Here is a 27,909-nt window from a genome sequence, read left to right on the forward strand (position 1 = left end):
ATGTTTAAAGCCAGCATTAAAATAATGCACATGAAGTTTGACATCCACAGACTGCTGATAAAGAGGCACCATTTGGACCAACCGCAGGAGAGGAGACGGCAAATTTTCTGGCAGGCACTGGGCTCCCAGCATGCTTTGCAAAATGAGGGCTCTGAGGAAAAACTCGTGACCTGCAAGACCATCCTGGGAAGTTCCTTACTGTCCTATTTCCCACTTAGTCTCAAAACTCAAGACCTGGAAATAGGCCACTGGGAGAAGCAATGCTGGGTAGATTCAGGATTCAGGCAGCAAACTGTGCCTAGCAGCACAGTGCCAAATGCAAATGACTGCCTCAGTCATCTGGTCATTTAGTCACTGCCGACTGAGCCTTTCATGTCTATAGGGAAACACACCCAGCATGGGAAAAGTATAAAGGCAGTATAAAAACATGTGGATTCCAGTCTAGGGGAGGCAAGGACAAACAACACAAGCAACTAAGATTCTAAACCCTATAAAGTATGGTCCACAAATTTATTTTGCTTGGCGGGCTGAGTTACTGCTTTTGTTATTTAGCCTTAACCTTGACCCCACCCCACCTCACTCTCATCACTTCTCCCATTAGTGATTCAAGTTCCAGAACGTCCAGTGGGTCAGCCTCAGGGGAATGATTGGTCACTTGGCTTTTCAAAAACTCCTAATAAAAATGTAGCACACAAAATAAATACTTTTGAAGTGTGAGCTTTATTACTATCTTGGGGCAAAAATTGTTCCTGGTGCTACACAGTCATGACCTTTTAATGGAAGTTAATAGGAACATGGACTCTACTTAGAGTTTTGGTTTAGAGCCAGATCTGCTGCAATGCATCTATTTTATTAAGCAAGTGATGGTTTTCTCAGTCACTTTAAGGTCTGGGTGATTTTCTGGAAACTGATGATTCCATTACACTAATACAACAAGAATAAATTCAACGTTTTCCTCAAAAATTTACCTCTAGAAGCTCATCTGCAACTTGCAATCGACCATCTTTTCCCGCAGCTCCATTTGGATCAATCCCCACTATGAAGACACTCATCCTGGATCGATCTTTGTTCCCAGCAAGACTTAGACCCAAACCACTATGACCTTTCTCCAGTTCAATCATATGCAGCTCGCCTATTAGGGTTCCATAACGCTCTCTGATATTTTCTACATGCAACAACAATAACAAATACATATTTAATTTACAGTCAAATGCTTTAATGTGGAAAGCTATTTAGTTTTATCTCAAAGGGGCAGTATTTTGTGCCAAAATGTAATCTTTGTCAGTTAAAAGCTAAATAGATTAACCACTTGGGCAACAGGACTGGTTTCCTGGAGGAATCAAACTTTGAGGAATTTCTTTGCATCCAGGGTACAATGTCTGATTCATCAGTTCACCTTGGGGTGGCTAGGTCAAAGAAAAGTAATTCATTATAAACTCTCAGAAGACTACGATTAAACCGGAAACTTGATCATTTGCAGTGGAGAACAGAATTGACACATCCAGAATATCTGTGTTCACTCATCAGTGGGAGCTTTTCTCCCATAGGAAAACCAACATTGTATATCACATTATGTTGGGCAGTTGCTTGGTAGATATATCCAAAATGAAGGGAATGAGTTTTCTTACCGCATAGAGCTATCAGCCCAGGACAACTTGATGCACATGTCCTAGCTTTGGGACACATGTCCTAATTAGATGAGACCATTTACATCTTCTACCCCACATCTTCAAGAGGTGATGGTTAGTGCGCACCCTCTTTAATCTAAGAGGTTTGAGGCCTCACATAGATGCTCCAGTGCACAGACAGAGATGAGCAACCAGCCAACAGCCAGCACTACTTGCCAACCATGTGAATTAGCTGTCTTGGAAGTCTAGCCCAGCTAGGCCAAGTCACCCATTGCCCTTTAACAAATTAATAATAAATTGTTGTTTTAAGCCATTACATTTTGGGGTGGCATCATAATAGAAAACTGAAACATTCTAGCTCGTGTTTTCCTTAAGAGTATATTCTGACCATATTGATTGTTAGCAATATACTCTAGTGTCATTGAGAAAAGACTGAGGAAATTACAAACTTTACCAGTACCAGTCATCTTAGAAAACCTTACTATACGGCTAATGGGCTAATGTATGCATTCTACATTGATTCTTAACTGCATCAATTTCATAAACTCTTATTTCCTGACTCCTTCTAGCATACAGCAGCACAACTTTTATGCTCTGTACTTCCTAAAAAGATTTTAAAGAAAATAATTCGATTTTTAAAATAAAATTTTTTAAAACGACTTTGGGCTAAATTTTAAATATTTTCCTATAAATCGTATTTCCTTAGAAAACAGAGATTCCCTATTAGTCCTAATAACAGCTGCCTATGAAAGACTGGGCCAGGCACAGTGGCTTATGCCTGTAATCCCAGCACTTTGGGAGGCCAAGGGGGGTGGATCACAAGGTCAGGAGTTTGAGACCAGCCTGACCAACATGGTGAAACCTCGTCTCTACTAAAAATACAAAAATTAGCTGGGCATGGTGGCACACGCCTGTAATCCCAGCTACTCAGGAGGTTGAGGCAGGAGAATTGCCTGAACCTGGGAGGCAGAGGTTGCAGTGAGCCAAGATCATGCCACTGCACTCCAGCCTGGGTGACAGAGTGAGACTGTCTTAAAAAAAAAAAAAAAAAAGAAAGAAAGAAAGACTGCTGGGCACCAGGTGCTGTGCTTAGCACTCTTTTGGCACTATCTAATTGAATGTTAGTAACCTGAGGGAAGAACTGCATTTTAAAAAGAGAGATAACCACTAGGCTAAAGCTTAGAGATAGTTAGCCAATGCCTAAAGTTTTGATCTCCACAATTATACTATGTCATCATTCTGGTATAGAAAATACACCAGAAGTTCAAGGTGTGATAACAACAACAACCAGATTTTACACGAGGAATCTCAGGCCCAGAAAGGGGTGATGACTTGTTCAGGACACGGGGTGGCTGACCCAGTACTGGCTTCTTAGAGAGTACCCTGTCCTTATTAATTCTTCTACAAAAGGCAGAGTGAGCTTTAACAGCACATTTAAAGGAAAGGAAAAGCATGATTTCATGCCTCAGGAATGTATGCTGTATTCAAGCAAAACAAACACTATTCTTTCCACAAAGAATTGCAGTATATATCACAAAAGCTGCAACATACTTATTTATCCACGGCATAATCCTTGGGAAACTCAGAGCTATTTTAATACCTCTTATAATGAAATGCATCATAAAAAGACAACTTACTCCAGCTGTAACCAAACTCATCCTCTTTGTCCACATCTTGTGAAATTTTGCTTGCAGATGACTGTGCCTGATCACTGCCCATTTCTGCAAAGGCTGAAGGAGGGGGTGGGGACACATTGCACAATGGAGCCATCTCTGGCTCTGACTCTGACTGACTGGGTGCCTGTGGGAACAAAAAGAATGCAGTGGGTTTGTGCAGTCTAAGGAAGAAAACTTCAAGAGGAAGAAGAGACTAATGTCAAAAACAAAGACTGGCTTTAAAATTTCTAACTAATAACAGAGAGCCTACAAACACACACACACACACACACACACACACACACACACACACCAAATAATGGAAGGCTCATATATATATATCTAACAAATAATGGAAAACACAGATTGTTACATATTTTACATATATGAATATATATTTTAATATTCATATATGTAAATATATATCTTTATATATGTGACCTTTCCATTATTTGTTAGATATTTTAAAGCCAGTCCCTGTTTTTGACATTACACTCTTATTTCCATATATATGTGTATATATAGATATATACAGATATATCTATATATATGAAAGATTAGATGAGATTCAAGTAAAGTTTAAATATATTAAACTAAGTAGTATCAGAGAACAATTCGCTGAACTTTTATTTGCTATTTTAAGCCAATGGATTATTGAATTTGAAGGCTTAAATGACTGGGTAGAAAACTATACAAACTTTCCCTTCTGGAAGAAAAATGTCATTTAAAAGTTACAAGTTTTGGGTCCTACAGGTAAGATTTAGGGCATCTAGAAAAATCTGCAAAAAAGATAATTAACAAAGAAGTTGCCCTTCAAAGCTTATTAGTGAGACTAAATAATTATTTATTGCTACCTGAATCCTCTCTCCAAATGATTCTCTCAACAAATCCAGGATAGCAAGTATCACACATGCAGGCTTGTCTACCAGGGAGCCAGTCTGTTAGCACAGAGCACACACTCAGATCTGAGAGGCATGGTTTTAAGGACAACACCAGCTTTCCCTTGCCAAGGCAGATCACAAGATAAATGAGAAAACACAGGAGGCTACTTAATAGAAAGCCAAAGCATGGTATACTTGGTGTCACTTAGGGTCATAGCTCCTATTTCAAAAAAAAAGGACTTGGCATCATAAGTTATATTGTAAAAGGAATTGCAGTTTTTGTTATTAAAACTGCAATTACTTTTGCACCAACCTAATATTATAGATGATCAAACAGAATGTTAGTGTTTGAAAGGTTTTTAGGTTACTGAGTTCATTCTATTCATTTTGCAGATGAATAAACCTTTTGAACCTGAGGCTACAAGAAGTGGAAGTTTTTGTTCCAAATCAAACAGTGGTACTAGACTTCTTTTTGCTTAACTATTAATCCAATGCACTTTCCATTATACCATGTTGTCTCCTCCAATTTCCATAAATAAGACAATACCTAACTCAAAGGTCAGGGACATCCAGCTAAAGTTCTAACCTTGGTACCAAGGTGTCCCTGATTCCTTGAACTTATAGTTTTCCCATATATCTTTATTTTACTTTTTGATTGTATAAGAATCCCTCTGATACAATTTGGTTTATTATATACATTTATATCTAGAAAAATATTTTGAGTTTTTTTAAAAAAACTGACTTCTTACAAGAATACATTAAATGATAAACATGCACAAATACTTAAAGAAATTATCAATTGGTGCCAAGAATTAGAATACCTAAAAATATATTTAACATTAGAACTATTTGACACTAAATGTGACCTTTGTTGATTCAGAAAGCACTCAATTTTCTGGCAAAGCAAAGAGATAGTTAATAGAGATTTAACAGCATAAGTGTCAGATTACAGAATCTACTATATTGAAATGTTCAATCTGTTTGTCATTAGACAAACAGATAGAAGTTACTAATGTAAATGGAACCCTTGTTATCTTCCCAAATGCTGTGCCATAAATCTCTTGAATTAATATAACAATAAAAATGATCAAACATACAAAAAAAACCCTCATTTGATCCAATCAACTTTCATTATCATAGTATAGCGGAGGAAGATATGTACTTTAGAATTTTTCTGGTTAAAAAAAATTTATTCTCTGTAACAACAGAAAACGTTATGAAGCACGAATTAAGTCCATTCCATTTTGTTAAAAGGAGAACAAAATCTAATTTAAACTTCCCATAATTCTAACAAATCTATAGATGTACATTTTATAAATCTTGCTGCATAATTTTTCTGAGTTGTTATTTTAAGAACAAACAAACAACCTGCTTATCTGAAAAACTGTTTGGAGTCTTAGGCACAACATTTTCATACTGTGAGTAAACCAAAATGGTACCCTAACCTACCTGATTAATTAAAACAATATAAGCATTTATTTATTTGAGGGACAATCAGGTGTTATGTTTTCATACTCCTGACACCCTCATTCTCATGAAGATCATGTATCTACCTCGGTAGTGATCTTTTTAAAAGTTATTCATGAAGATATGGCTCTTTAACAATGATTGTTCAACCTTCATTGGCAAAAATGCACTGTATACTTGAAATCACTCCATGCCATGTATGTACACATCAAGTACAACACACACATAAAGCACACTGTAACACATCCACATAAGAAAAGTCCACACTGACACAAACCTTAAAGGGTGTGGGAGCAAAAGGGTTAGTTGGGGAACAGTAGAAGATAATTCTACTTGAATTCTGTAATTCCTATAGTAATAGAAAACATATTTCTTCAGATATATAGCATCTTTGGTTATCCCTATCAATAACATGGTATCCATTAGAATAACAAGGTAATCTGATGAATATTCATAAAATGTTTCCCGAAAAAAAATTGTTGACATCTTTCTTCCTTTTCATGATCAAATTATGGTATATAAATTCTTGTAAATTTTTGTTTCAATTTTTGTTTTATAATTTCATCAGAAAATGAGAAGATCCAAGTATAGATTTACAAGCATTGAAACAGTTATGTTTCCTGATTCAGGCAATTATATGGGCATGCTTCATGAATATTCAACAGACTCCTGCATGTACACATACACAATTATTTGTGCAGTGATTTACTCATGTTAGAGCTTTTATGATCACCTTGTAGAAGTCTGAAAAGGATTTAAAGCAATACAAGGTTTTAAAGAAATTACGTGTGAAACTATCATACATTGGGCAACTAACAAAAATTTAAATATCAGAAATTTTAAATCACACCAAAAGGAAAGAAAGGCATTGGACTCCTGATTCTCCTTTACTTTTCAGAAGGGCCATTTAATTTCAGCAATAAAAATAAATATTCTCTGGCAAGAAAATGTGCTTAAAAAAGGATTTGCATGCCCACTCCAAACAGCTTCAGTTTTGTTTTTTTTTTCCTGCCCAAATGTAGTAAACAGTGAACTGGGACAAAGGCACAATAGTAACAAAGAACAAAACATTTGCAAAAGGCAACAGCAAGACAATGGGCATTATCCAACCTTGTCAGCGTTGATTTGTAGAGAGTCAGCAAATGGGTTAGTGCTGCTGAAGTTGTACTTAGGGTAAAGGTTGTGCGGCAAGGAAGGCAAAGGGGATTTCTAAAATGAAACATAAGAGGCACTGAACGCAAAGGAAATGTACTGAAAACAACTCAGTTTTAAAAGCAAACTATATACTGATTTAAAGAACTGCCTGTGTGAAACTAGATCCTATCAGATCTAGTAATTAATAGAAACATCTTAAAACAGTCTGGAACTAAAGATTTGTCTCTAATGACCTGAATCTATATCTGAGTCTAAATCACACCACCCACAGGAAACTAATTGTCAAATTGATCCCAAATTTCTTTTATTTCTGCTCAATGTCTTCAGTATTACTAACAGAGACACATATATTTTGCCCACTTTATATATTACTACATGTTTCACGAATATCAGTAAACAAGTTCAAAATTAAGACCACAAAATTTTTTTTATTTACATCTAAAAGCTAATTATGTTTTTTTAACTAATCAGTTCCAGAATGCAAATTATAATTGGTCTGCTAGTTCACTGGTAACCTTCACCATTCTTTTATGTTGTCTCCCAGTAAGGAAACTTTCCATATTTTGACTTCATATTGATAGTGCTTTAAAGCAATTGTATTTTTTAACTTAAAAGTTCAACAATTTATTAAAAAATGAACTCCTGTACAGTGGTGTTCTCTATTTCTTCCCAGTTTCTGTGGAGGTAGAAACATGGAGATTCATGTTTTAAATAAATTTCCTATAAAATTGCCCATATTATTGGGGAATTTATGAAGCTTTAGATAATATTTGAAGTCCTGCCTTAAAGTGTTTCTCAGAGGTTTTGTGGCTTGCCAGTAATAAGCCCTGAGCCAGACTGTTAGAGTTGAAAATACATATTAAAGCCAGGATGACTGCCAGATAGAATTTAGCATTTTCATAGTTAAAAAAAAAAAGTAATTTCCTTAGCACAATAAATTCTTCTCCTTCTTTTCACACCCGCTATCTTTTTCTTTTATTGACTATATCTTTCAGGGGAAATTGCAGACATTTAAAATTCATTTTGGCTCCAATGAAATGTTTGTGTTACTTCTCTCTATAAAAAAGCCCTACTGGCAGGCATCAAGTATAGGGAGAGGTTGTCATGTGACACCACCCTGTATGGGAGAACACTCTGGAAAGACTCCTCAGTATGCCTGCACTAAAGCTTATGCCACATTACCCTTTCAATCTGCTCTTCTTGCAATGTTTTTCCTACAGAGGGAAGACAGGAAAAAGAAATGGGCACAATGACATTTCTGCTCATCTCAACTCTATCCCTGCTTTTCAGTTTAAAATGTCAACTCCTGCTTTACAAGAGAAGATCACAAATACCAAGACACATGACCATTTATTAAGGTGGAAGAAATGACTTGGCAGAGGTGAAAAATATATCCTAGGCAAAATAGTTCAATGCTATGGAAAATGGAGATTATTTCTCATCTTCATACATGGGACTTGTAGGTTTCAAGTGTTGTTTATAATTCTGTGGAACATGAGAAAACAAAACTATAATAGCAAGAAATGAAATATTTAAAGAAAGCTCTAGTTTTTAAATTTTTATTACTTTTGTTTCCTTTTTAATTTTTAGATCTTAGAGGATTAGAATTTGGCCCGGATAGCAAAGTGTAAAAGTATAGCACAGGCACAGCAGATGAAATGGTAGATTACTCTAGTATTAGGAAAATATTTTTAGAAACAGACAATTTCTTATTAAAAAATCAATGATGAAACTTCTGTTTGTAGTCCCAATTGCTGAGAAAAGCAGAAATATTAATAACGAAGAAGCACAGGGAAGATAAAAACATTCTCTGGCCCCTTTAAATGAGGCCCACCTTTCAGTGAGACAATGTGGTCAGACTGAATTCTGTGAAGGGTCACACTGGTGAAATTATCAGGGCTAGTTCTGGAAATTTCTATTCTTGAAGAGCGAAAGGACCAAAGAAACTGACTGGTTTTTCAGCCCATGTTTAAGTTTTCCTAGGAGCTTTATCCTACATCTACAGATAACACAATTACCACTAAGAGACTTTTAAGGATATGCATTTGTGATTGTTCCTTTTAGACTACTGGAGACCTGCTTATTTCCATAAGGAAATAAATCGTTGAAACAAAACATATCTCATTTAAATGCAAAATTAATTTTAATTTTCCAAAGCAAAATAAGTATGACTTGACTACACATATCATTCTTAACAAGATTTATCCTGTAACAATTGCTATAAAATCAGGTATCTTTATACCTCAGATAGTAAAGTAAGAGTAATTTCCAGGTGTATGAGACAAATCTTCCCAACTCATTGGAAACTGTGCCTGACATTGAAAGAAATATTTGTAGTTTAAGTTTTTAAAGCAATATTGAGAATCACTATTCAGCAATTTATAGTATTGTCCCAAATATGTAAAAGTTGTAAATTACAAACAACACAAAAAGGACTAAAACCCACCCACATAAAAAAATAGCTTTAACTTAAACAGCCATTAAACATTATTATGCTGTGTGTATGTTTAACACACAAATGGAAACAAATGTAAAAGGATTTATAGTTATTTAAACAAACTGAATAGCTTTGTAAAGAATGCAGCATGATGCAGCCCTACCATTTGGCAAATTTTCTTTCTGAATGGATAATTATTACCTAACAATAAACAAGTGAATGATTAAAAACTGCAGATGTTGAAGTGCTTACTTATGTTAAGAACTACTACTAGATTCACTCTTTACAGTAAATCCAGATCAGAGTTACACCTGTCTTCACAACAAAAGGATGGGCCAGTAAAATAAATCTGGTCACTTTACAGTCCATAGCATAGAATATTGATAAGTTACTTCGACAGAGTTCATCTAGAGAGTTGTTGGTTACTTTCATCATTTGAACCCTAATATCTTAAATTCTTAATTTCACAAGTTAAATTGAGCCTTAATATCTTAAATTCTTAATTTTGCAAGTTAAAATTCAATGTATTTTGCAGATAAAATTAAATATTTTAAGTTTTAGATGATGCCTTCAAGTTCCCTCACATATGTTGACATTTTTCTTTTAAAGACAACCAACTCTAAAAACGAGTAAGTAGATAATTCAAAGAGAATCACTATGATGGGGGTTGTTAACTTAAATCCAAAAGAGGAGTCTATAAGAGCTTCATGACATCTAGGAAATGGTATGCAATTTTTGAGTGGAGGTATATGTTTCTAAAGAACTTTCAAATGGGTTTGTGAACCCAATATACTTAATAATTGCATGTGAATATTTTATTTCATGAGTCATAAAGGAGGAGTGGAAAAAACAGTTTTAAACTCTTGGCATAACTTTCATCTTCAGCATCAAGTCACATCAAATACAAAGCCTCACTCTGTATCTTTGCTAAAGACATTCATCAAATGTACTTACATTTTCTAAAATGTTTTTTAAAGCTATTTTACCTGCGATGACTGATGGCAAATGAGTTGGTAGGTTTCTGTCCACCAATATAGCTATACAGTGATGAAGAGCTACACAGTGATTGTGGCTAGAGTATAGCAACTATGAAATCACTTGTAAACAAACCAAATCTACCCTGTGTGAATTTAACATTCAGTGGGATACACAAATACATGAAAGATCACTCACAGATGATCTTGGGATTGCATAAACAGGAGATTCTGTCTAGAGAATACATTTAAAAAGAAAATATCATTTCTTTTGCTTCCAAGGGGCTCCACTAGAGATCACAGATGATTAACTTGAATCATGATACCACATTCCTTTTAATAACTTGTGTATTTTGTGACTGAAATGAATACTAACAGTTAACCATCTAGATGCCTAGAGCTACTGATAAACCCTACTTCTGTGTATATTCAATAGACCACAAAAGTCTTTATTAAATATGGTGGAAGGGACTGCCAGCGTAACTCAATTTTTGAGAAAGCAAAACAAACTTTTAACGAGTCTGAGATTTAAAAGTCACTATCTTTGCTTCTATATACAACTTGGCCCTTGATACATTAGATTCCAAGTTGAACACTGTTTGGATAATGCCTACCTTGCCCTTTGTGTTCGCTTACCCTTGGTCTGTTTATAATGCTCTGTACCATAAAGACTACAGGGTTGCCTGCTTTCCGAATGGCTTCCACAGCTTGTTCATGGCTTGCATCTCTGAGGTCCATTCCATCCACCTGCAATGGAAGGCCTCAGCTTAACATTTCAAGAATCTATAGAACAACAAAAAAATGTGTGGATATAGTTTTAGGGATCCTTGATTAGACTACTAGAAAATCTCTTTTAATATCAAAAATAATTGAGACTACTTGTGAAGCTGCAGAACTTTCCGTCTATCCAGCTAACTTGTGGTCCCTTACTTTGGACGCAGATCTCTGTCTCTAATAGTCAGTTCAAGTCATAATCAATTGAAATGAAGGCTCTGCTTCTGCATTCCTTACATTGCTCAACTGCTCCTTCAAATTAATAAATCAATATCATTAATGAAATAATATGAGGGAACTATCTGGCAGCACTGTCTTCATCATGAGTCACTGTAATGATTTTCTTCTAATCCATTATAGAGTGGTGTGGGAAGGGGTGATGCCTTGTATAATTCTCTCTGTAGGGAAGCTTGAAGTTCAAAACAAAATTCTGATGTCCAAAAAAATCAGATAATGATAAGGTTAGTTTTGCAAAAGAATCCTTGCAGTAGATATGATAGGAGCTAGAAGCTAAGAAATTGTGTTTATTGTTAGTAATTCTTATATAGTTTGAGAATTAAAGTTATTTTGTAAATTTTATTGATTATGGTTTGCCTGAGTAATGATCAGCTCAGCTTATACACTATCTGAATAAGAACGAAAATAGTTTAAAAGGCCAAATGCTAATCCTGTAAGAAAACTATAGGATGTTATCATTTTATCATTTCTAACTACCATGTTATGATATACACACAAAACCATAAACTCAAGAGTGGACACAATTCTAGAAAAGAACATTATTAGATGTTTGCACAGAACATTAGCACCTTTAAAAGAATTATATAGATTTAGAAAAAACCTCCCCTAGGTTGACAGTTAGATGAAAACATTTTTTGTGCATATTAAAATAGCTTCTAACTTTTTTGTAGAACAAAAGTCAGTATTCACATCTACCATATGTCTACTATATATTCCATTCATGGAAAAATTTAACAGGATGTTAATTATTTTGCTCAAATCCAAAGTACCATTCTCAGAGAATAATCTGCAGATCTGCCCTCACCTAGTCTACATACATTTTGAGAAACTCTTAGCAGAGACACGCTTTAGAATCCTCAGGATTACAGAGGCCTAAGGCTTGCTACATACTAGAAAAGCCCTTGCACATATGGCACAAATCACTGTTAAAGTGCATATGGTATTTTACAACACACAAAAAAGTCCTTTTTTTTCCATGTAAAAGGGGAGCTTTAACTTTTTAAATACATTTAAACAAAATTTGAGAGCAAATTACAACCATTCCTTTCTAGAAAATAATATAAATAGCTCTTTTTCTATTTAGGTCAAAAGGATTTAATAGTGAGGTACAAATAAAATAAACTTCTTAGTGATAATCCAAAATTTTAAATTTTAGGTAGCATCATAACTAAAGATGTTCCTTAAAAGGGGTCTAAGATATCATCTAATAAAAGAATGCAAGGTAGAGAAAAAGCATATCATTCTTCCTTCTAAATTATCATCAGAAAAAAAAAAGGACATGGCCCCTGTTTCCTCTCAGGTCCCAATGTGCTTCCACCTTTGGCTCTTACAGACAGTAAGTCATAAATCAACCATTTGAAGTAATAAATCAACCAACCATCAAAACGTTCATTTTAAAGTCTTGGTTGATATGTTATAATCTTCTTCTAAACAGAATATTCCAATGTGTAAATTATATGGGTTTAGAAAATGAGAGTCACTTGTATAAAGTAAATATAATGGTCATTATAGTAGTAATAAAATTGTCTTTATTTAGAAGTTGTCTCTTTTAGTCTACTCTGTAAATCCTGAAAACTCAGAAAATCTGGGTCAGGTACTCCTTTCTCTATCCTTTTAAATAAAATTATGCTTATCCTGATCAAATAATTTATCACACTATTCTGAAGTGACTTGATTACTTGTCAAGTCTGTCCCACTTGGCAGGCAAGCACAGTGGCTTGTTTACTGTGGGATGCCCAGAGCCTGTTATAGCACCTGGAATGCAACAGCTGTTCCAGGAATATTTGTTGAGTAAATGAGTGAGCGACTTATGAGAGGAGAGTCTATTTAAAATATTGAACTTTGCTTTGAATTAAGAGATTAGGCACAACTTAAGGACATGCTTCTAACACACAACAAAATACACATACATGTGCACAAACATGCACACAGGCACATGCAAGGAGCCTTCATTGATGAATGAACACAGCATTGAAAAGGAGAGAGATCCTGGCTTCAACTGAGAAGGAATTACATAAAAGGTAATCGAGGTCTCAGCATTAAATATTTTACTTAAACAGACGCACTTGAAAAAAAAAAAGCTCATCCAACAAAGTTTATCTGCAATGAAATGATAATAAAATACTTCTTGAAATAAAATATCATTAATAACTTAATTATATCTATATTTTGTGTGTGTGCATATATATACATTGCATGTCTATATAATCTTAATTCAAATGTTTTTCCCTAAGAATTGTGCTTTGTTCTTTCAAACAGAATATAATTATTTTATTTTAGAGCCAATTTTTTTAAATGGTTGGCTTTATCTCCAAACATCAGTCTCTATATCAAGATATATTATCTGTCATTATATACATAAGAGAAAATTATGCATGAGAATAAACAAGGAAGAAATACTTTAACCACATACATATTTTACTCTAACACTGGGTTGAGTAACTAGTATGAAGATGACAATTTCCTTAGTACAAAAAAATGGAGCAGGTGAAAAATTTTAGCACAGAAAGTTCACTGAAGGGTACCTCTACTATTCTATCTCCAGGTTTCAAGGTTCCATTTTTGCCAGCTGGACTATCTTCCAGAACATGTTTGATAAAAATGCCCCTCATCACTTCACCGTTGCTTAGACGACTCCCCATTCCTCGTCCACCAACGATGCTGATGCCTAAGGATTTGCTTGGTTCTCTCCAGAGTTCGACCCTAGAAAATTAATAAAATTTTCAACTCTTAGGAAAAAACACAAGGGAAAAGCCTCATTATACTGGATTTGGCAATGATTTCTTAGATGTAACACCAAAGGTACAGAGAACAAAAGAAAAAATAAACAAAATGTACTTTATCAAAATTAAAAACTTTTGTTCATCAAATGATACTATCAATAGAATAAAAAGGCAACCCACAAAAGGAAAAAAATATGTGCTAATCATATATCTGACAAGGGATTCATATGCTGAATACAAAGGGAAATTCTAAATCCCAACCAAAAAAATAAACGAGTGATGTAAAACATAGGCAAATGTCTTGAAAAGTCACTTTTCTACAGAAGTTATATAAATGGCCCATAAGTACACGAAAATGTTTAACATCACTAAATATTATGGAAATACAAATCAAAAGCACAATAAGATAACATCTTATATCCAACAGGATGCCTACTACCTACTTAAAAAAACACACACACACAGAAATTAACAAGGATGCAGAGCATTTGGAACTCTTGTGTACTGTTGGTAGAAAGGTAAAATGATGCAGCTGCTATGGTAAAGAGTGTATAGGTTGCTCAAAAATTTAAAAATAGAATTATCATATGATTCAGCAATTCCACTTGTGGGTATTATAACCAAAATAATTCAAAGCAGCATCTCAAAGAAATATTTATACACCCATGTTCATGAAGCTAAGAGGTAGAAGCAATCCAATTATCTACCGAGAAATGAGTAGATAAAATACTATACAATTCAGTGAAATATTATTCAGCCTTAAAAAAGAAGTGAATTCTGAAATATGCTATAATATGAATAAACCTTGAAGACATTATGCTAAGTGAAGTAAATCATCTAAGTAAAATAAAGGACAAATGTCATTGAATTTCACTCATATGAGGTACCTAGAGGTACCAAATTCATAGAGACGGAAAGTAGAATGGTAGTTGCTTGGGATAGGAAAAGAGAAGAAAGGGGAGTTATTACTTAATGGGCATAGCATTTCAGTTTTGCAAGATGAAAAAGGTTCTGTAGATAGATGGTAGAGGTGATTACATAGCAATGTGAATGCACTTAATGCCACTGAACTGTACACTTAAAAATGGTTAAGCTGGCTTAAAATAAGAAAAATATTTTAACACAATGGAATAAAATGTCATATATGTTACTTCTTACAAATATTACTTTGCTCAATTTATTAAGGTTTTACTAGTAGTAAAACAAGATAGTTTAAAATAAGTTCTCACTATGTGTCTTGTAGAATCTGAAAATATATTAATGTATTTCTGAAAAATGATGTTATAAGTAAAACTGGACTCATACTCCAGGCTGGGGCACATACCAGTGTAAAAAGATGATTTTACAGGATCTTAGTATTACACATATGAAGTAATCAAAAAATTCAGCCACTGCTAAACAGATGGTAGTTTCTAAGTTTAGCAACCAAAGCAAGGGAAAGAACCCTCCTGGGTACACTATGTCAGGAACTCACCTCTGTAGAAACAGAAGTTATTCTTGCCAAGGCAGACCTGGCCACTAACAGTCAGGACATGAAGAGCAGTGATTGACAAAATCCTACAGGATATGATTCTCTCACTACCTCCCTAACCTCACCTGCTGATATGGTTTGGCTGTGTCCCCACCCAAATCTCAATTTAAATTGTAGCTCCCAAAATTCCTACATATTGTAGGACCCAGTAGGAGGTAACTGAATCATGGGGGCAGGTCTTTCCTGTGCTAGTCTCATGATAGTAAGTCAGTCTCATGACATCTGATGGTTTTATAAAGGGGACTTTCCCTGTACCAGCTCTCTTCTCTGGTCTGCGACCATGTGACATGCACCTTTCATCTTCCACCATGATTGTGAGGCCTGCCCAGTTATGTGGAACTGTGAGTCCATTAAACCTCTTGCTTTTGTAAGTTGCCCAGGCTTGGGTATGTCTTTATCAGCAGCATGAAAACAGACTAATACACCTGCCATGGGCTCTGTACTTTCTTCTCTCCACTCAAGCTACCACATCACCTGGCACGCTCCTACCTTGGGGCCTTGGCGCTTGCTAATTCCTCTGCCTTGAATACATTTCCCATACTCACAAAATACAGACATGAACTTAAATGTAGTAACTACAAATAACTATAAGAGCTATTGAGTATATTTAAAGCACATATCTCTTATGAAAAAGCAGGATATAAGAAAGAGTAAGGAAATCTGCAATGAGGTCTTTGGCCAGGATGAGTCAAAGCTCAGGTTGTTGGAGGAAAACATACCAAACAGAACTTTAAGGAGATGATGAGACCCTGAAATCTGCTCCATGCTGCACAAAGGAAGACAATGTTGGACATTAAGTAGGATAAGACAGTATTGTCAAACATGTTCTTAACACTGACATTTGAGGCACTCCCAGAGAAGAGAAAAGGATGAAGTAAGGACTCCTGAAAAATGACTGAGATAAGAAGAGGCTGAGGATGAAAGAGCACCATAGAGAGGAAAGGACGGGAACCACGTAAAATGAAAGCAGATGCTGAGGAACATCTTCCAGTAACTCTTTTTCTTGACTGTAAATCTGTAACTCTAGAAATGCTACCTGTTTAGTTTGAAAGAAGCTTACCATGATCCTTGATCTTACAAAATCTTCATTAATAAACTAGTTAAAATACTTTTGTTTTCTCTTACTCCAGAAATTCTGTGACAGAAAAGAACCAGCATCCATCATCATTCCCTGTTTTTTGTTTGTTTGTTTCCGTTTTTGTTTTGAGACAGGGTCTCGTTCTGCAGCCCAGGCTAGAGTGCAATGGTGTGATCATGGTTCACTGCAGCCTTGACTTCCCATCTCAACATCCTGGGCTCAGGAACCCCTAGCCTCAGTAATCTTCCCACTCCAGACTCCCTAAATGCTGAGATTATAGGCATGAGCCACTACAACTGTCCCTTCCCTGTTTTCTTAAAGCAGTTCCTATGGCAAAGTAGCAAATTAGTAAGTTTAGCCATTGTACATATAGTACATTGTACATATAGTAAGTTCAGCCAAGTGTACATATTTAACAATCCAGAATACATATGTAGGACTCCTTAACTCTTTTCTTAAAAAGAAAAAAAAAAGAAAAGGAAGAAGGAAAGAAAATGTCTCCAAGGGCTCTATATGGTTGGTGCAAATCAGAAAGTGATTCTTATTGACTTCCTGAGAAATACAAAAAAACATCAGTGGCCAGGTACGGTGGCTCACGTCGGTGATCCCAGCACTTTAGGAGGCTGAGGCAGGCAGATCACGAGGTCAGGAGATTGAGACCATCCTGGCCAACCTGGTGAAACCCTGTCTCTACTAAAAATACCAAAATTAGCCAAACATGGTGGTACACGCCTGTAGTCCCAGCTATTCAGGAGGCTGAGGCAGGAGAATTGCTTGAACCTGGGAGGCCAAGGCTGCAGTGAGCTGAGATTGTGCCACTGCACTCCAGCCTGGCGATGCCACTGCACTCCAGCTCCAGCCTGGCAAAAGAGTGAGACTCCATCTTAAAAAAAAAAAAAGTTGGTAGAGCAACTTTAAAAAGCAATTTGACAAACTGAAAGTAAAAAATGGATATAAACTTACAGGCCAGCAATTCCACTTCAGTATATATTCCCTGCATAAATTTTCATGTGTAAGTATACATAAATATATTTATTGCACAGAATTATTATAGTAGCAAATAACTGTTAACTATGAATCTGACAATAAATAAACTATGGTATCATATATTGACATGAAACACAACAACTAAATTGAATGAATCAGATCTTTAAGTATCAAGCTTGATAGATTTACAAAACATAAGAATTGAGAGAAAAATTAAGCAAAATGGAAAATAATAAATGTGGTAGTGCAATATCAACTGTATAAAATGAAAATCAGATGCAAAATAAAATACAGCCTATTTTATAATCTTAAAATTTACATTTTGCTAAAAAGTATTCTTGATTTTCATACAAATTTCTGTTGTTTTCATGTATGACTGTCCCATCACATTTCTAATGCTATGAAGGATGTTCACAACACTAACTCCTAATTCATTAAAAGCTCTGGTTCTTCCATTAAGCTTTCTTCTTCTCGTGTTCTATGAACTTCCCCTAGTAGTAGCTTAGTGTATGTAGGGGAAGCACTACATTAGTGAATACAGAGTACTTTTTAGAAGCATTTATGGAAACTTTGTTAGCTATCTTGGAATTGCGTGAAGTTTAAAAGGAGAAAAGCATAAAAATTTTCCAGTCCAGACGTTATGCTCTTCTTTCTCATAAGAAAATTTCATAATGATTCCTGTATATAGTGCTTTCTCTTTTTGCTCAAGCACCAGTGACCTATATTGTATCAATATAGACAAAGCCAACCACTGACTCACTATTTGCCAGGCACTATGCTAAGGATTTTAGAAGACACTGAATTCTCCTCTAAATTCAAAAAGATTCCATTAGTAACCCTGTTTAACAGACAAAGTAGCAGAGACCCAGCAGAGATGAAGAAACTTGTCATAGAAAATACCAGTTGAAAATCCTAACATGGCTCTTACTGACACCAATCATTTTGCATATTGCCTTCTATATTAATCCACTTTCATGGTGCTGATAAAGAAATACCCAAGACTGGGTAATTTACAAAAGAAGGAGGTTATTGGACTTACAGTTACACATTGGCTGGGGAGGCCTGACAACCATGGCAGAAGGTAAAGAGGAGCAAGTCACGTCTTATGTGGATAGCAGCAGGCAAATAAAAGGGCTTGTGCAGGGCAACTCCCATTTTTAAAACCATCAGGTCTGGGGAGACCCATTTACTTTCAGGAGAACAGCAAGGGAAAGACACGCCCCCATAATTCAATCTTCTCCCACAGGGTCCCTCCCATAACGTGGGAATTATGAGAGCTACAAGATGAGATTTCGGTGGGGACACAGAGCCAAATCATATCACCTTCTAAAAACTACTTTTCCTTTCATAATATTGTTACCAAAACTGACCAATGCATCTTATTTTCCTGTGATTACTGTCCTCCTAAAAAATTCAAGTTTATCACTATGACTATCTGCTACAAAACAGTTTCATCTAACTTATTTCTACCTCCATCCACAAATAAATAAGACACTTAACACCTCAGAATATATTTTCTGCCACAGATCTAGCACTTATACCTGTTCTCAATGTAGGCAGCACCGTAGAAAGCTTGGTGGGATTTTTTTTTTAATTGTATTTGGGCTCTGGGGTACATGTGCACATGTTTTGAATATATATGTTTGCATATCTAATTTCTACAAATGCTAGATAAAATTTAAATGAAAACTTTTTGGTATACCTAAGATCAAACTCTACAGAATGTATGATCCATTCCAACTATCTATGCATAATTTTCTTTAATTTAGTCCCTACTATGTGCCAGATCTCTGCATATATATGTTAGTTTTAACCCTGTGTGATATGCATTCTCTCCACTGTATACATAAAAAAATGATGGGTTAGAAGTATTAGGCAACTCACCCAAAGGGACAAGAAGCAAGCTGAAATCCAGTACTTGAAACTACACCTGCTTATCTTTAAACACTATATATCCATTGACCAGGCAGAAGACAGAAATAGTCCTTACCGTCTGGGCTGATTCCAATTGCTGTATGCTGTGTTTTGAAGTTCACTTTCTTCGCCTTCTCCCTCTTCTCGCTCTGGTAATTCTGGAATGTCTCTGGTTAAAGAATTATACAATGAGTACCCCAAAATCCTAGCAAAATATGCAAGATTATCTTATATGTACTCTGCTGTTGGTTTAGCTAAAAATGCAGGACTACTCTATATTTTCAACATATGTGGCAATAAGTATAAAATATTTTTACATCAGGAGGAAAGAAAAACCTAACCAAACAAAATTAAAACCTTGCATTAGAATGAACTTATCATAGTGAAGAGTTGAACACTAAGATTCTTGTCTAGTCTGTTTCTTTCCTGATGAAACATGGGAGAATAAGGGAAAGGAATAGGAAAAATGGAATAAACACCAGGTTTGTAAAGAAAATCCATTGAACAAGCGTTTCTTAAATTTCTATAATGTGCAAGAAGCTAGAAGCACCATGTAGGTTATAAGCATGTATGCACAGCCCTGACCCCTGTCCCGAAGGAATATCTCATCAAGTTTGCCAAGAGTTCAGTATCTCTTTTCCTAAGGATGGACCAATGCTTTTCTTTCCATTTTTGAAAAATTAAGTGAAATGCTTATGGTCCAGCTTCACCCCAACCAGAAGGCCAAGACAGAGAATACTTCTTAAGGGGAGCAGTTTACAAGACATCTGTGTCAAGGTTACTCTTGGACATTTCTGCTATATTTCTGTAGTAATTTAGATTTTGCCAGATGGAAGCATGTGACAAAATGTGTCCAATCTACTGATTGACTCTAAAGAAAATATACAATAACAATATCAAAAAATATTTTGTTTAGTCCAAAGGAATACTTTGTGTCAATAAATGACACTGCAAGGATAATAGAGGATGGTTAAACTGAATATGGGCTGTCACTAGGCTGTTGGTAAAAATTGGATTTCTAAAGAAACATGTCCACACATTCTGCTTAAAGCAGAGAAGGCTACAAAAATTCTGATTCAATAAATGTTTTCAGTTGATATTTATAGAAATTGAAGAATCAAAAGAAAGTATGTAAAGTTATAGCCATTCTCCCCTGACAGGAATACTGAACTCTCTCAAATGATATAATATTCAGACTTCAAGATCCGAAGTCATCTAATCCAATCATCCATATGAGTTTGAATGTACTTTGCAACATTTCTGGCAAGCAAATGTCCAGGCACTCCTAGAACATCTCATTCTTTCTTGGAATGTTAAGTTTTTGTTTTTAAACTGTCAGAATAAAATGTACAGGCTATAGGTCCTACCCATTGGTTTTGTGTTTGAGTTTTCCTCCTGTGCAATTAAAGAAAAGGCTCTGAATAAGACTAGGTTTCCTAGAGTCTAAACCCAACAGGAGGGTAGGGCTGGTGGGAAAAGCTCTAAGAGGGAGATCCTAAAAATGTTATCAAAGAGTTGACACAGAAATCGTAAAAATGAAATCTTCATCCAGAAGATGCAAGGGAGAGAGGTAAAAACTAGTCCTAACCTTCTGGAAGTACAACAGGAGAGAATATGATGAAGAAAGCAGTTAGGCAACAGATAAGAATTAGAACCTAGAAAGAGTCCTTAAAATATTCAGTGATAGCCAAGGTATTGGGGGAGATCCTTAGTCCTAAACCTAAGCTGTGGGAGCTACTCAGAAACGCTCTAGCCACATTGCATCTTGCTTCTTCCTTTTTAGATATAAGACAAATATCCAGAATAATCTAATCCAAGGACCCCAGTCTCTTCAGATTATTCTATAATCTTTAATCTTTGCTAACCCAAATATGCTCCTCTACATGTGCTGATTATTGTTTACCATCTTAGAGTGTCAGGGACTCAAGTTTCATGTCTTCCTGCATGCACTCATCCAAGAAAGAAGACCATCAACTACTTTTCTGCTGTATTAAACCACTGAATACCAACAAGATTTTATCAACTATAATAACTAGATCTCTTTATATCTGCATATATGTACCAGGTAAAGTAACTGGCAGAAATTCACATGGTAATGCAGCATAGTTGAGATTTAGATTGAGGTCATCTTACCATAAAACCTGAGTTCTTAACTGCCATGCTATGCTGCCACATATTTTTATATGGTACATGCTTTATAGACTTGTGCAATTCCTTCTTTGGATCCAATGGTAAGAACATGGAGTCTGCTTACATTCTATGCTTGGCTGTGGCATTTATTAGTCATGGGAAAGTTACTGAACCTTTCTCTGCTGCACATTCTTCTACCAGAAATGCAGATCCCTTAGCTCTATTTTAAGCATTCTGGTATCAATGGAAAATATACTTCCTCTGCAGTGAAGCAGCTAGTTAGAGCACAGAACAATCCAAGCTATACGCTTTTCTGTGCTTGAAGGAAGCACAGTGCCCAAAGTGGCTTTCTTTCTAATAACCTGTGAGTATTTTAAGGCAATAGAACTTAATAGGACTAAGATGTTACCTGGTGTTTTTTTTAAGTAAGTCATGTGACACACATTTCAGAGGGACATTGAAATAATTGACTTTACTAGTTTGAAAGGAAGCACTGGGAAACTATAATCAACTCACACCATTAACACTACAATGGAAATCCTGGAGGGTGGCTGACCTTCATACAGTGTAAAGTAAACACAATTGCCTCCCTTATCCCTCGTATTTTTGGGTCCCACATCCATGGATTAAACTAACAGCAGACCAAAAATATTTGTAAAAAAAAATAGATGGTTGCATCTGAACTGAACATGTACTGACTTTTTTTTTCTTGTCATTATTTTAAAAAAAAACCCACAGCATAACGACTACTTACATAGCCTTACACTGCATTAGGTATTATAAGTAATCTAGACATGATTTGAAGTATATGGGAGAATGTGCGTAGGCTATAGGTGAATACTGTACCATTTTGCATAAGGGATTGAGCATCTGTGGATTTTGGTATCCATGAGGAGTCCTGAAACGAATCCCCAACAGATATTGAGGGGCAATTATACCCCTTTTCCCATAATATTTATGAGGCCCCAAGGACCATGCCATTCCTTCCCTTTATTATACAAATAACGTATCTTCCCCTTCCCTGACACTTTCTGTATTCTGTGGTCATGTGTAATTTGCAGAGGAAGCAGCAAAGATCATAATGAATGCAAGGTCACTGGAGACCATGGTGTTCTAGGACATTCTGACATCCTCTAAAGAATAGTAGAACATGGCTGGGCATGGTGGCTCATGCCTGTAATACCAGCACTTTGGGAGGCTGAGGTTGGGGGATGGGGGATCACAAAGTCAGGAGTTCAAGACCTGCCTGGCCAAAATGGTGAAACTTCGTCTCTACTAAAAATACAAAAAATTAGCTGGGCATGGTGGCTGGTGCCTATAATCCTAGGTACTCAGGAGGCTGAGGCAGGAGAATCACTTGAACCTAGGAGGCGGATGTTGCAGTGAGCCAAGATCACGCCATTGCACTCCAGCCTGAGCAACAAGAGCAAAACTCCACCTCAAAAAAAAAAAAAAAAGAATGGGAGAACTCTTCTGAGAAGACCTCAAAGTGCTTGCAAGGCCATTTCTGCTCTACCACATGCTTACAAGAAACTTGGTACTCAAGTTGCCAGCACAAATGAAAAACACAGGCCCACAACTGAAAGTGTAAAATGGTACATTCTTCATGGAAAAGCAATAATGACATTATTTATCTCCCTGATCTCGACTCAGTCAGCAGCAGCATTAAAACCCAGTTCCCGCCTTTCCTAAGAAAAAAGAAAATGTTCCCTAAATTATTTAAAGGCTCTTAATACACTGTATATCAAACGTCTTTAAAAAGCCAAACACCGTTTCCTAACATGTATATATGCTAACAGGTTCAGCTCAACATTCTCCAAAAGAGCAAGAAAATTACGATTTAAAATGTTTCTGGTCTAGGCATGGTGGTGCACACCTGTGAATCCCAGCCCTTTGGGAGGCCGAAGTGGGCAGATTGCTTAAGCTTAGGAGTTTGAGACCAGCCAGAGCAACGTGAGCAAACCCTATTTCTAGAAAAAATACAAAAATTAGCCCAATATGGTGGCACACACCTATAATCCCAGCTACCTGGGAGGCTGAGGTGGGAGGTTGAGTTAACCCAGGAGGTAGAGGCTGAAGTGAACCGTGATGGCACCACTGTACTCTAGCCTGAGCAAGAGTGAGATTCTGCCTTGAAAAAGAAAAAAAAAAGTTTCTGAATTTGTATGCATGTCAATAAAAGAATAAATAACATTTCTAAAGATGTTTGATAATATTTATGAAAAAGTAAAAAAATCATACACTTTCTTAGGTTCTAAGAAATTAATGAAATGATACTCATTTGGGGCCAATTATCAAAACTTAACATGTTAAAAGTGCTACATTGTGTGGTAGAATTAATTACTATTTTATTGATTTGAATACTTATATATTTCTCAAATTTTCCATATTATATAATTAGTTATATAATTGAGGGTAAGAGAAGAACATTTTTTAAAATCTTGAAAGAGAAAAAGGATTGAGGCTTTTTCTTTGTTCTAATCCTCCCTGACTCTGAATTCTAAATCCTCTACAACTTGCTATATCATTTATTGTATCAGATTTAATGTTTCACTCACCTGCCAGCGTATGAAGAAAAGATATCCAATGCCATCATTCTTCCCGATTGTTGTCCCAAGCTTATTTTGAACTCTTCCAAATGTTCTGCAGGCACATAAGTAATTCTGGAACAAAACAGAATCCATGAAAGCGAAGGGAAACAATGTTTTGCCTAGCTGTTAGAAAAAGTTTCTAAAATAAAGGAAACAAGTCATACTGCCTCTTTCTCCCTACTTTTTCACACAACTCATTTAATCAGTATATTCAGCAGAGTCCAAACTTCGACAGGATAACATATTCTATAGGGAAAAATAACAACAGAAACTAAGTTTTTAAATGCTGTGATTAACTATGTGTTTACCAATCATCATGCAGTGAAGGAAAACAGAATTATTTATACTGTCAAATGAAAAGGCTAACAACAAATTTTTTTTTAATTAGGAAGATATATAAATCCCTAGAACAATGATTGTCAGTAATAACATTAATTTTGCCCAAAGATTTCTGGGTTCTCTAGCAGAAACAAATTAGGTTTACTCTATTGAAATGCTAAATATCACAAATTACTTTACATCTTTCTATAAATACATAATTAATTCTAGAGATTAACAAGTATTATCAATAATTATGTTAGCTCTATTAAGTTATGAACTCTCAAGTCTAAAGTATGAGATTAAACCATTTGAGTTTATGGAAAGACCCTTACTAATTTGTAGCAATTTTTTAAAATTCACTTTGGTCTCAAAGTACAGACTACAATTTACACGTGAATGGCCATTTACTAATTAAACAAGTAATGACTGAATGCCTATTATGTGGAAGACACTGTGCCAGATGCTGAGTACTGCTGTAATGTTTAGAAACTGATATATGAAAACTCAAGTGTATGGCTGTCCTCTAAGGCTTCTTACATAGTGGATACAGTTTTTTAAGTAAGCTGTTTCAAGATCTTCAAACTAATGAATAGTAACATAAGAGAAATACTGAATCTGAAGTCAATATAGCACTTTTGTGCAACAACAAAAAAATTAGAAATCACAAAGATTATTAAATCATCTCTCCATAATATATCTGTTAAAATAATAAGTATATAAAGCCTCAACACTGGAAAGCAAAGATAAAAAAAATTGTCTTTTATGTTATAACAAAATAAAAATTATACCAATGTCATAATTTACTGAATGAGGAGTATATATAATTTCAAATATATTGGTTATTCTATAGAAAGCATTCACTCTTTCACTTCAAAGTGTGAGGACACTTGGGTTTGGAGTCAGAAGACACAGTTCTGCTATCATGCAGAATGTCGTGGGGTAAATCACCACTGCTGAACCTCTATACACTCTAACACAAAAAGGATGTCACTTTTGTGAAGCTACTGTAAGCTGAGAAGCACAACCCAAATGTAAGTCAGTGCTCTCACAGGTCATCAGCTTTCCGGTCATACTGATCACTTGTGCAGAATACACGGAGCCTTTAGGAATCTCTTCATGACACTTTTACCTCAAATGTCAAAAAATGAAGCAGAAAGTACAGATCAATGGATTTAAGACTAAGCTGGGTGAAAAAGTTGCATTTTAATTCTGGCCCTAATTAATTTATTCATCTATAAAGACACCTTCTCTAAGGTGCTACAAAAATATATGGCATAGTAAATCTGCTTTTATCCCTTCAAACAATACATTATGTCAGGAAAGAAGACTGATTATATTTTAAATGATAAAAAAATAAAATAAAGATAAATATAAAACCTAAAATGTGAAAAGGCTATTCAAGAAAACTGATGTTATTCCTGATGATTCAGTAAAACTCCTATAAATAAAACACAAGTTTAAAAAAACCAGGAAAAGGTCAGGGAGAAAAGGCAAGATAGAATAGCAAAAATAATAGTAATCAATACAAAGTACTTAATTTTTAATTGGTTTGAAAAAGAAGGTAAAGAAATTTCTATCCCAAACAATGTTAAAAAGGAATTTTTCTTTATATTGTTCAACATTACTTTTTCTTTTACCAAAAGGTGAGGATTGCAGGCATTTATAAATATTTTTCCTATACTTGGCATACCAGTGAGAAAGAGTAGAGATGGCAGTTTTCATAACTAGCTACTGCAGAGAGTGAGGCTACCAGAAAAGGCATCCCACAATGCAACAGCACATATAGAACCATGCTAGCACAAGTCTGGTCACACAATCATACAAAATCTCCACATCCGTAGTAAAAAGGCCAAAGCTGTATTACGAGCTGCAAAAACACACTGAAAATGCTTAGAGACTTGAATTAAAAATATAAACTAACTTTTGGTTATACATGGACTAGAAGAAAAAAGAATAACATTAGTGATGCTGTAATGTGATATGGCTATTAACACAGACTGCGCCTGCACATGCATACAGGATCCTTCTCTTACAAAGGAGCTTAAAAGCTTTGTAATTAGAAAATATGATTTTCAAATGAGTTCACAATCATCAGTGCAATGTGAAAACATAACAGTCCCACAGCTCTGTTGAATTTTATGTTCTTATTTAAACGAAGAAAACAATCCAAAATGTATATAAGAAATCTATATCGGGATCTATCCTTGCACTGGGACATTACAAAAGCACAAAATTGTTTTCACAGACAAGTTGTAACACAGAGCCATAATGAGCTTTTGAATCACTGATACTCACACATAAAAGGGGGCTTGATCGTCAGCAGGTGTTGCAGAAAATCTAGAATGTGAAGCATACGCCGCGGCATCTTTTTACAATGGTGTTAACAAATGTCAATGTCTTGTGCTGAATGTGAGATGCATACATATGTAGTTAAAAGTGGGTGCTCCTGGTTGTTTTTTTTTCCCCTTTCCACCTCCCTCCCATCTACACCTCCCCCAGAAAAGCATCTGCTCTTTACTAGTGTCTATAGCAGTGATTATTAACAAGCATGAAAAAAATGTAACTGCAATCAATCTTTTATTCCTTGATCAGGAATTCATCCCACACTTTAGGTTAAGGCAGGTGAATTCTGATTCAGCTCAGTAATTATCTGGCAGATGTTATAAGCAGCTGCTGCTAAGCACAAAACTCTGGCTATTATTACAGAAATATAAGAGCTCCTGGCAAGGTGGAGTGAGAAGTGAAACAGAATGCATTCTGGTGAGGCTTCGCATCTGGTTTTCCATAGAAAATAATGAAACCTGGATCTTAAACTGGCTGTTCTTGAACTCTTGAAACTCAAATTATCTACCCGTGCATGCGTGAACACACACACACAAAAGTTCCTAGCTATCTATCGTAAATGGCAAAAAAGAAATCCAGTGCATTGTCTCCATATGTAATGCTTTCCCTAAAACCAATCAGTTATGTAACTGAACCACAGTCTCTTTTCTTAAAGTCCCTACAATACACCCCTCCACCACCACCCAGATTAAGCTAGGTTCATAAAGAAAAATAATGAGAAAGCAATGTGGATGGAGCCTAGATCCAGGTAATGAGCACAAAGCTTAATGGGCCCAAGGCAATGTTATGGTTCTATTCAGAGTAATGGAAGGACTAAACCTTCCTTTTGGGAAGATTATTCACATAGTTTTCAGGTAATTCTAAATCTTCTGCTTCATGAAACAAGTGTAGGAAAGGTATAGGGACAAAAACATTTCATGCAAAATGCATAAAACATGCTGCTCAGCCCTGGTCAACCTAAATGGCTATTTGCATTTTATAATCTAATATATTTTTTTCCTAAGAAAACATTATGTAAGGATGATTTGAGTTTATTTCTATCTTTAATCAATAAGTTAAGCTATCACCATTTGAATGAGAGCA

At 35.5% G+C, this 27,909-nt stretch overlaps 1 protein-coding gene across 48 annotated transcripts in view; it reads right to left on the reverse strand.

Moving 5' to 3' along the window:
- Positions 1 to 27,909, reverse strand: part of MPDZ (multiple PDZ domain crumbs cell polarity complex component) — a 173,420-nt gene that overhangs the window by 32,000 nt on the left and 113,511 nt on the right. For 10 of the 48 annotated variants that reach the window (XM_054256127.2, XM_078368995.1, XM_054256135.2 and 7 more), the window contains 8 exons: positions 26,779 to 26,820; positions 24,130 to 24,234; positions 19,518 to 19,610; positions 13,734 to 13,911; positions 10,834 to 10,944; positions 6,742 to 6,840; positions 3,266 to 3,428; positions 969 to 1,165 (listed from right to left, as the gene is read on the reverse strand). In XM_054256127.2, the coding sequence (XP_054112102.1) occupies positions 969 to 1,165; positions 3,266 to 3,428; positions 6,742 to 6,840; positions 10,834 to 10,944; positions 13,734 to 13,911; positions 19,518 to 19,610; positions 24,130 to 24,234; positions 26,779 to 26,820 (988 nt within the window). The remainder of the gene's footprint in view (positions 1 to 968; positions 1,166 to 3,265; positions 3,429 to 6,741; positions 6,841 to 10,833; positions 10,945 to 13,733; positions 13,912 to 19,517; positions 19,611 to 24,129; positions 24,235 to 26,778; positions 26,821 to 27,909) is intronic. The other 38 variants (XM_035305671.3, XM_035305637.3, XM_035305668.3 and 35 more) reach the window with 7 other exon arrangements.

This window comes from Callithrix jacchus, chromosome 1 (assembly GCF_049354715.1).
Source record: "Callithrix jacchus isolate 240 chromosome 1, calJac240_pri, whole genome shotgun sequence".
NCBI classification, from domain to species: Eukaryota; Metazoa; Chordata; class Mammalia; order Primates; family Cebidae; genus Callithrix; species Callithrix jacchus.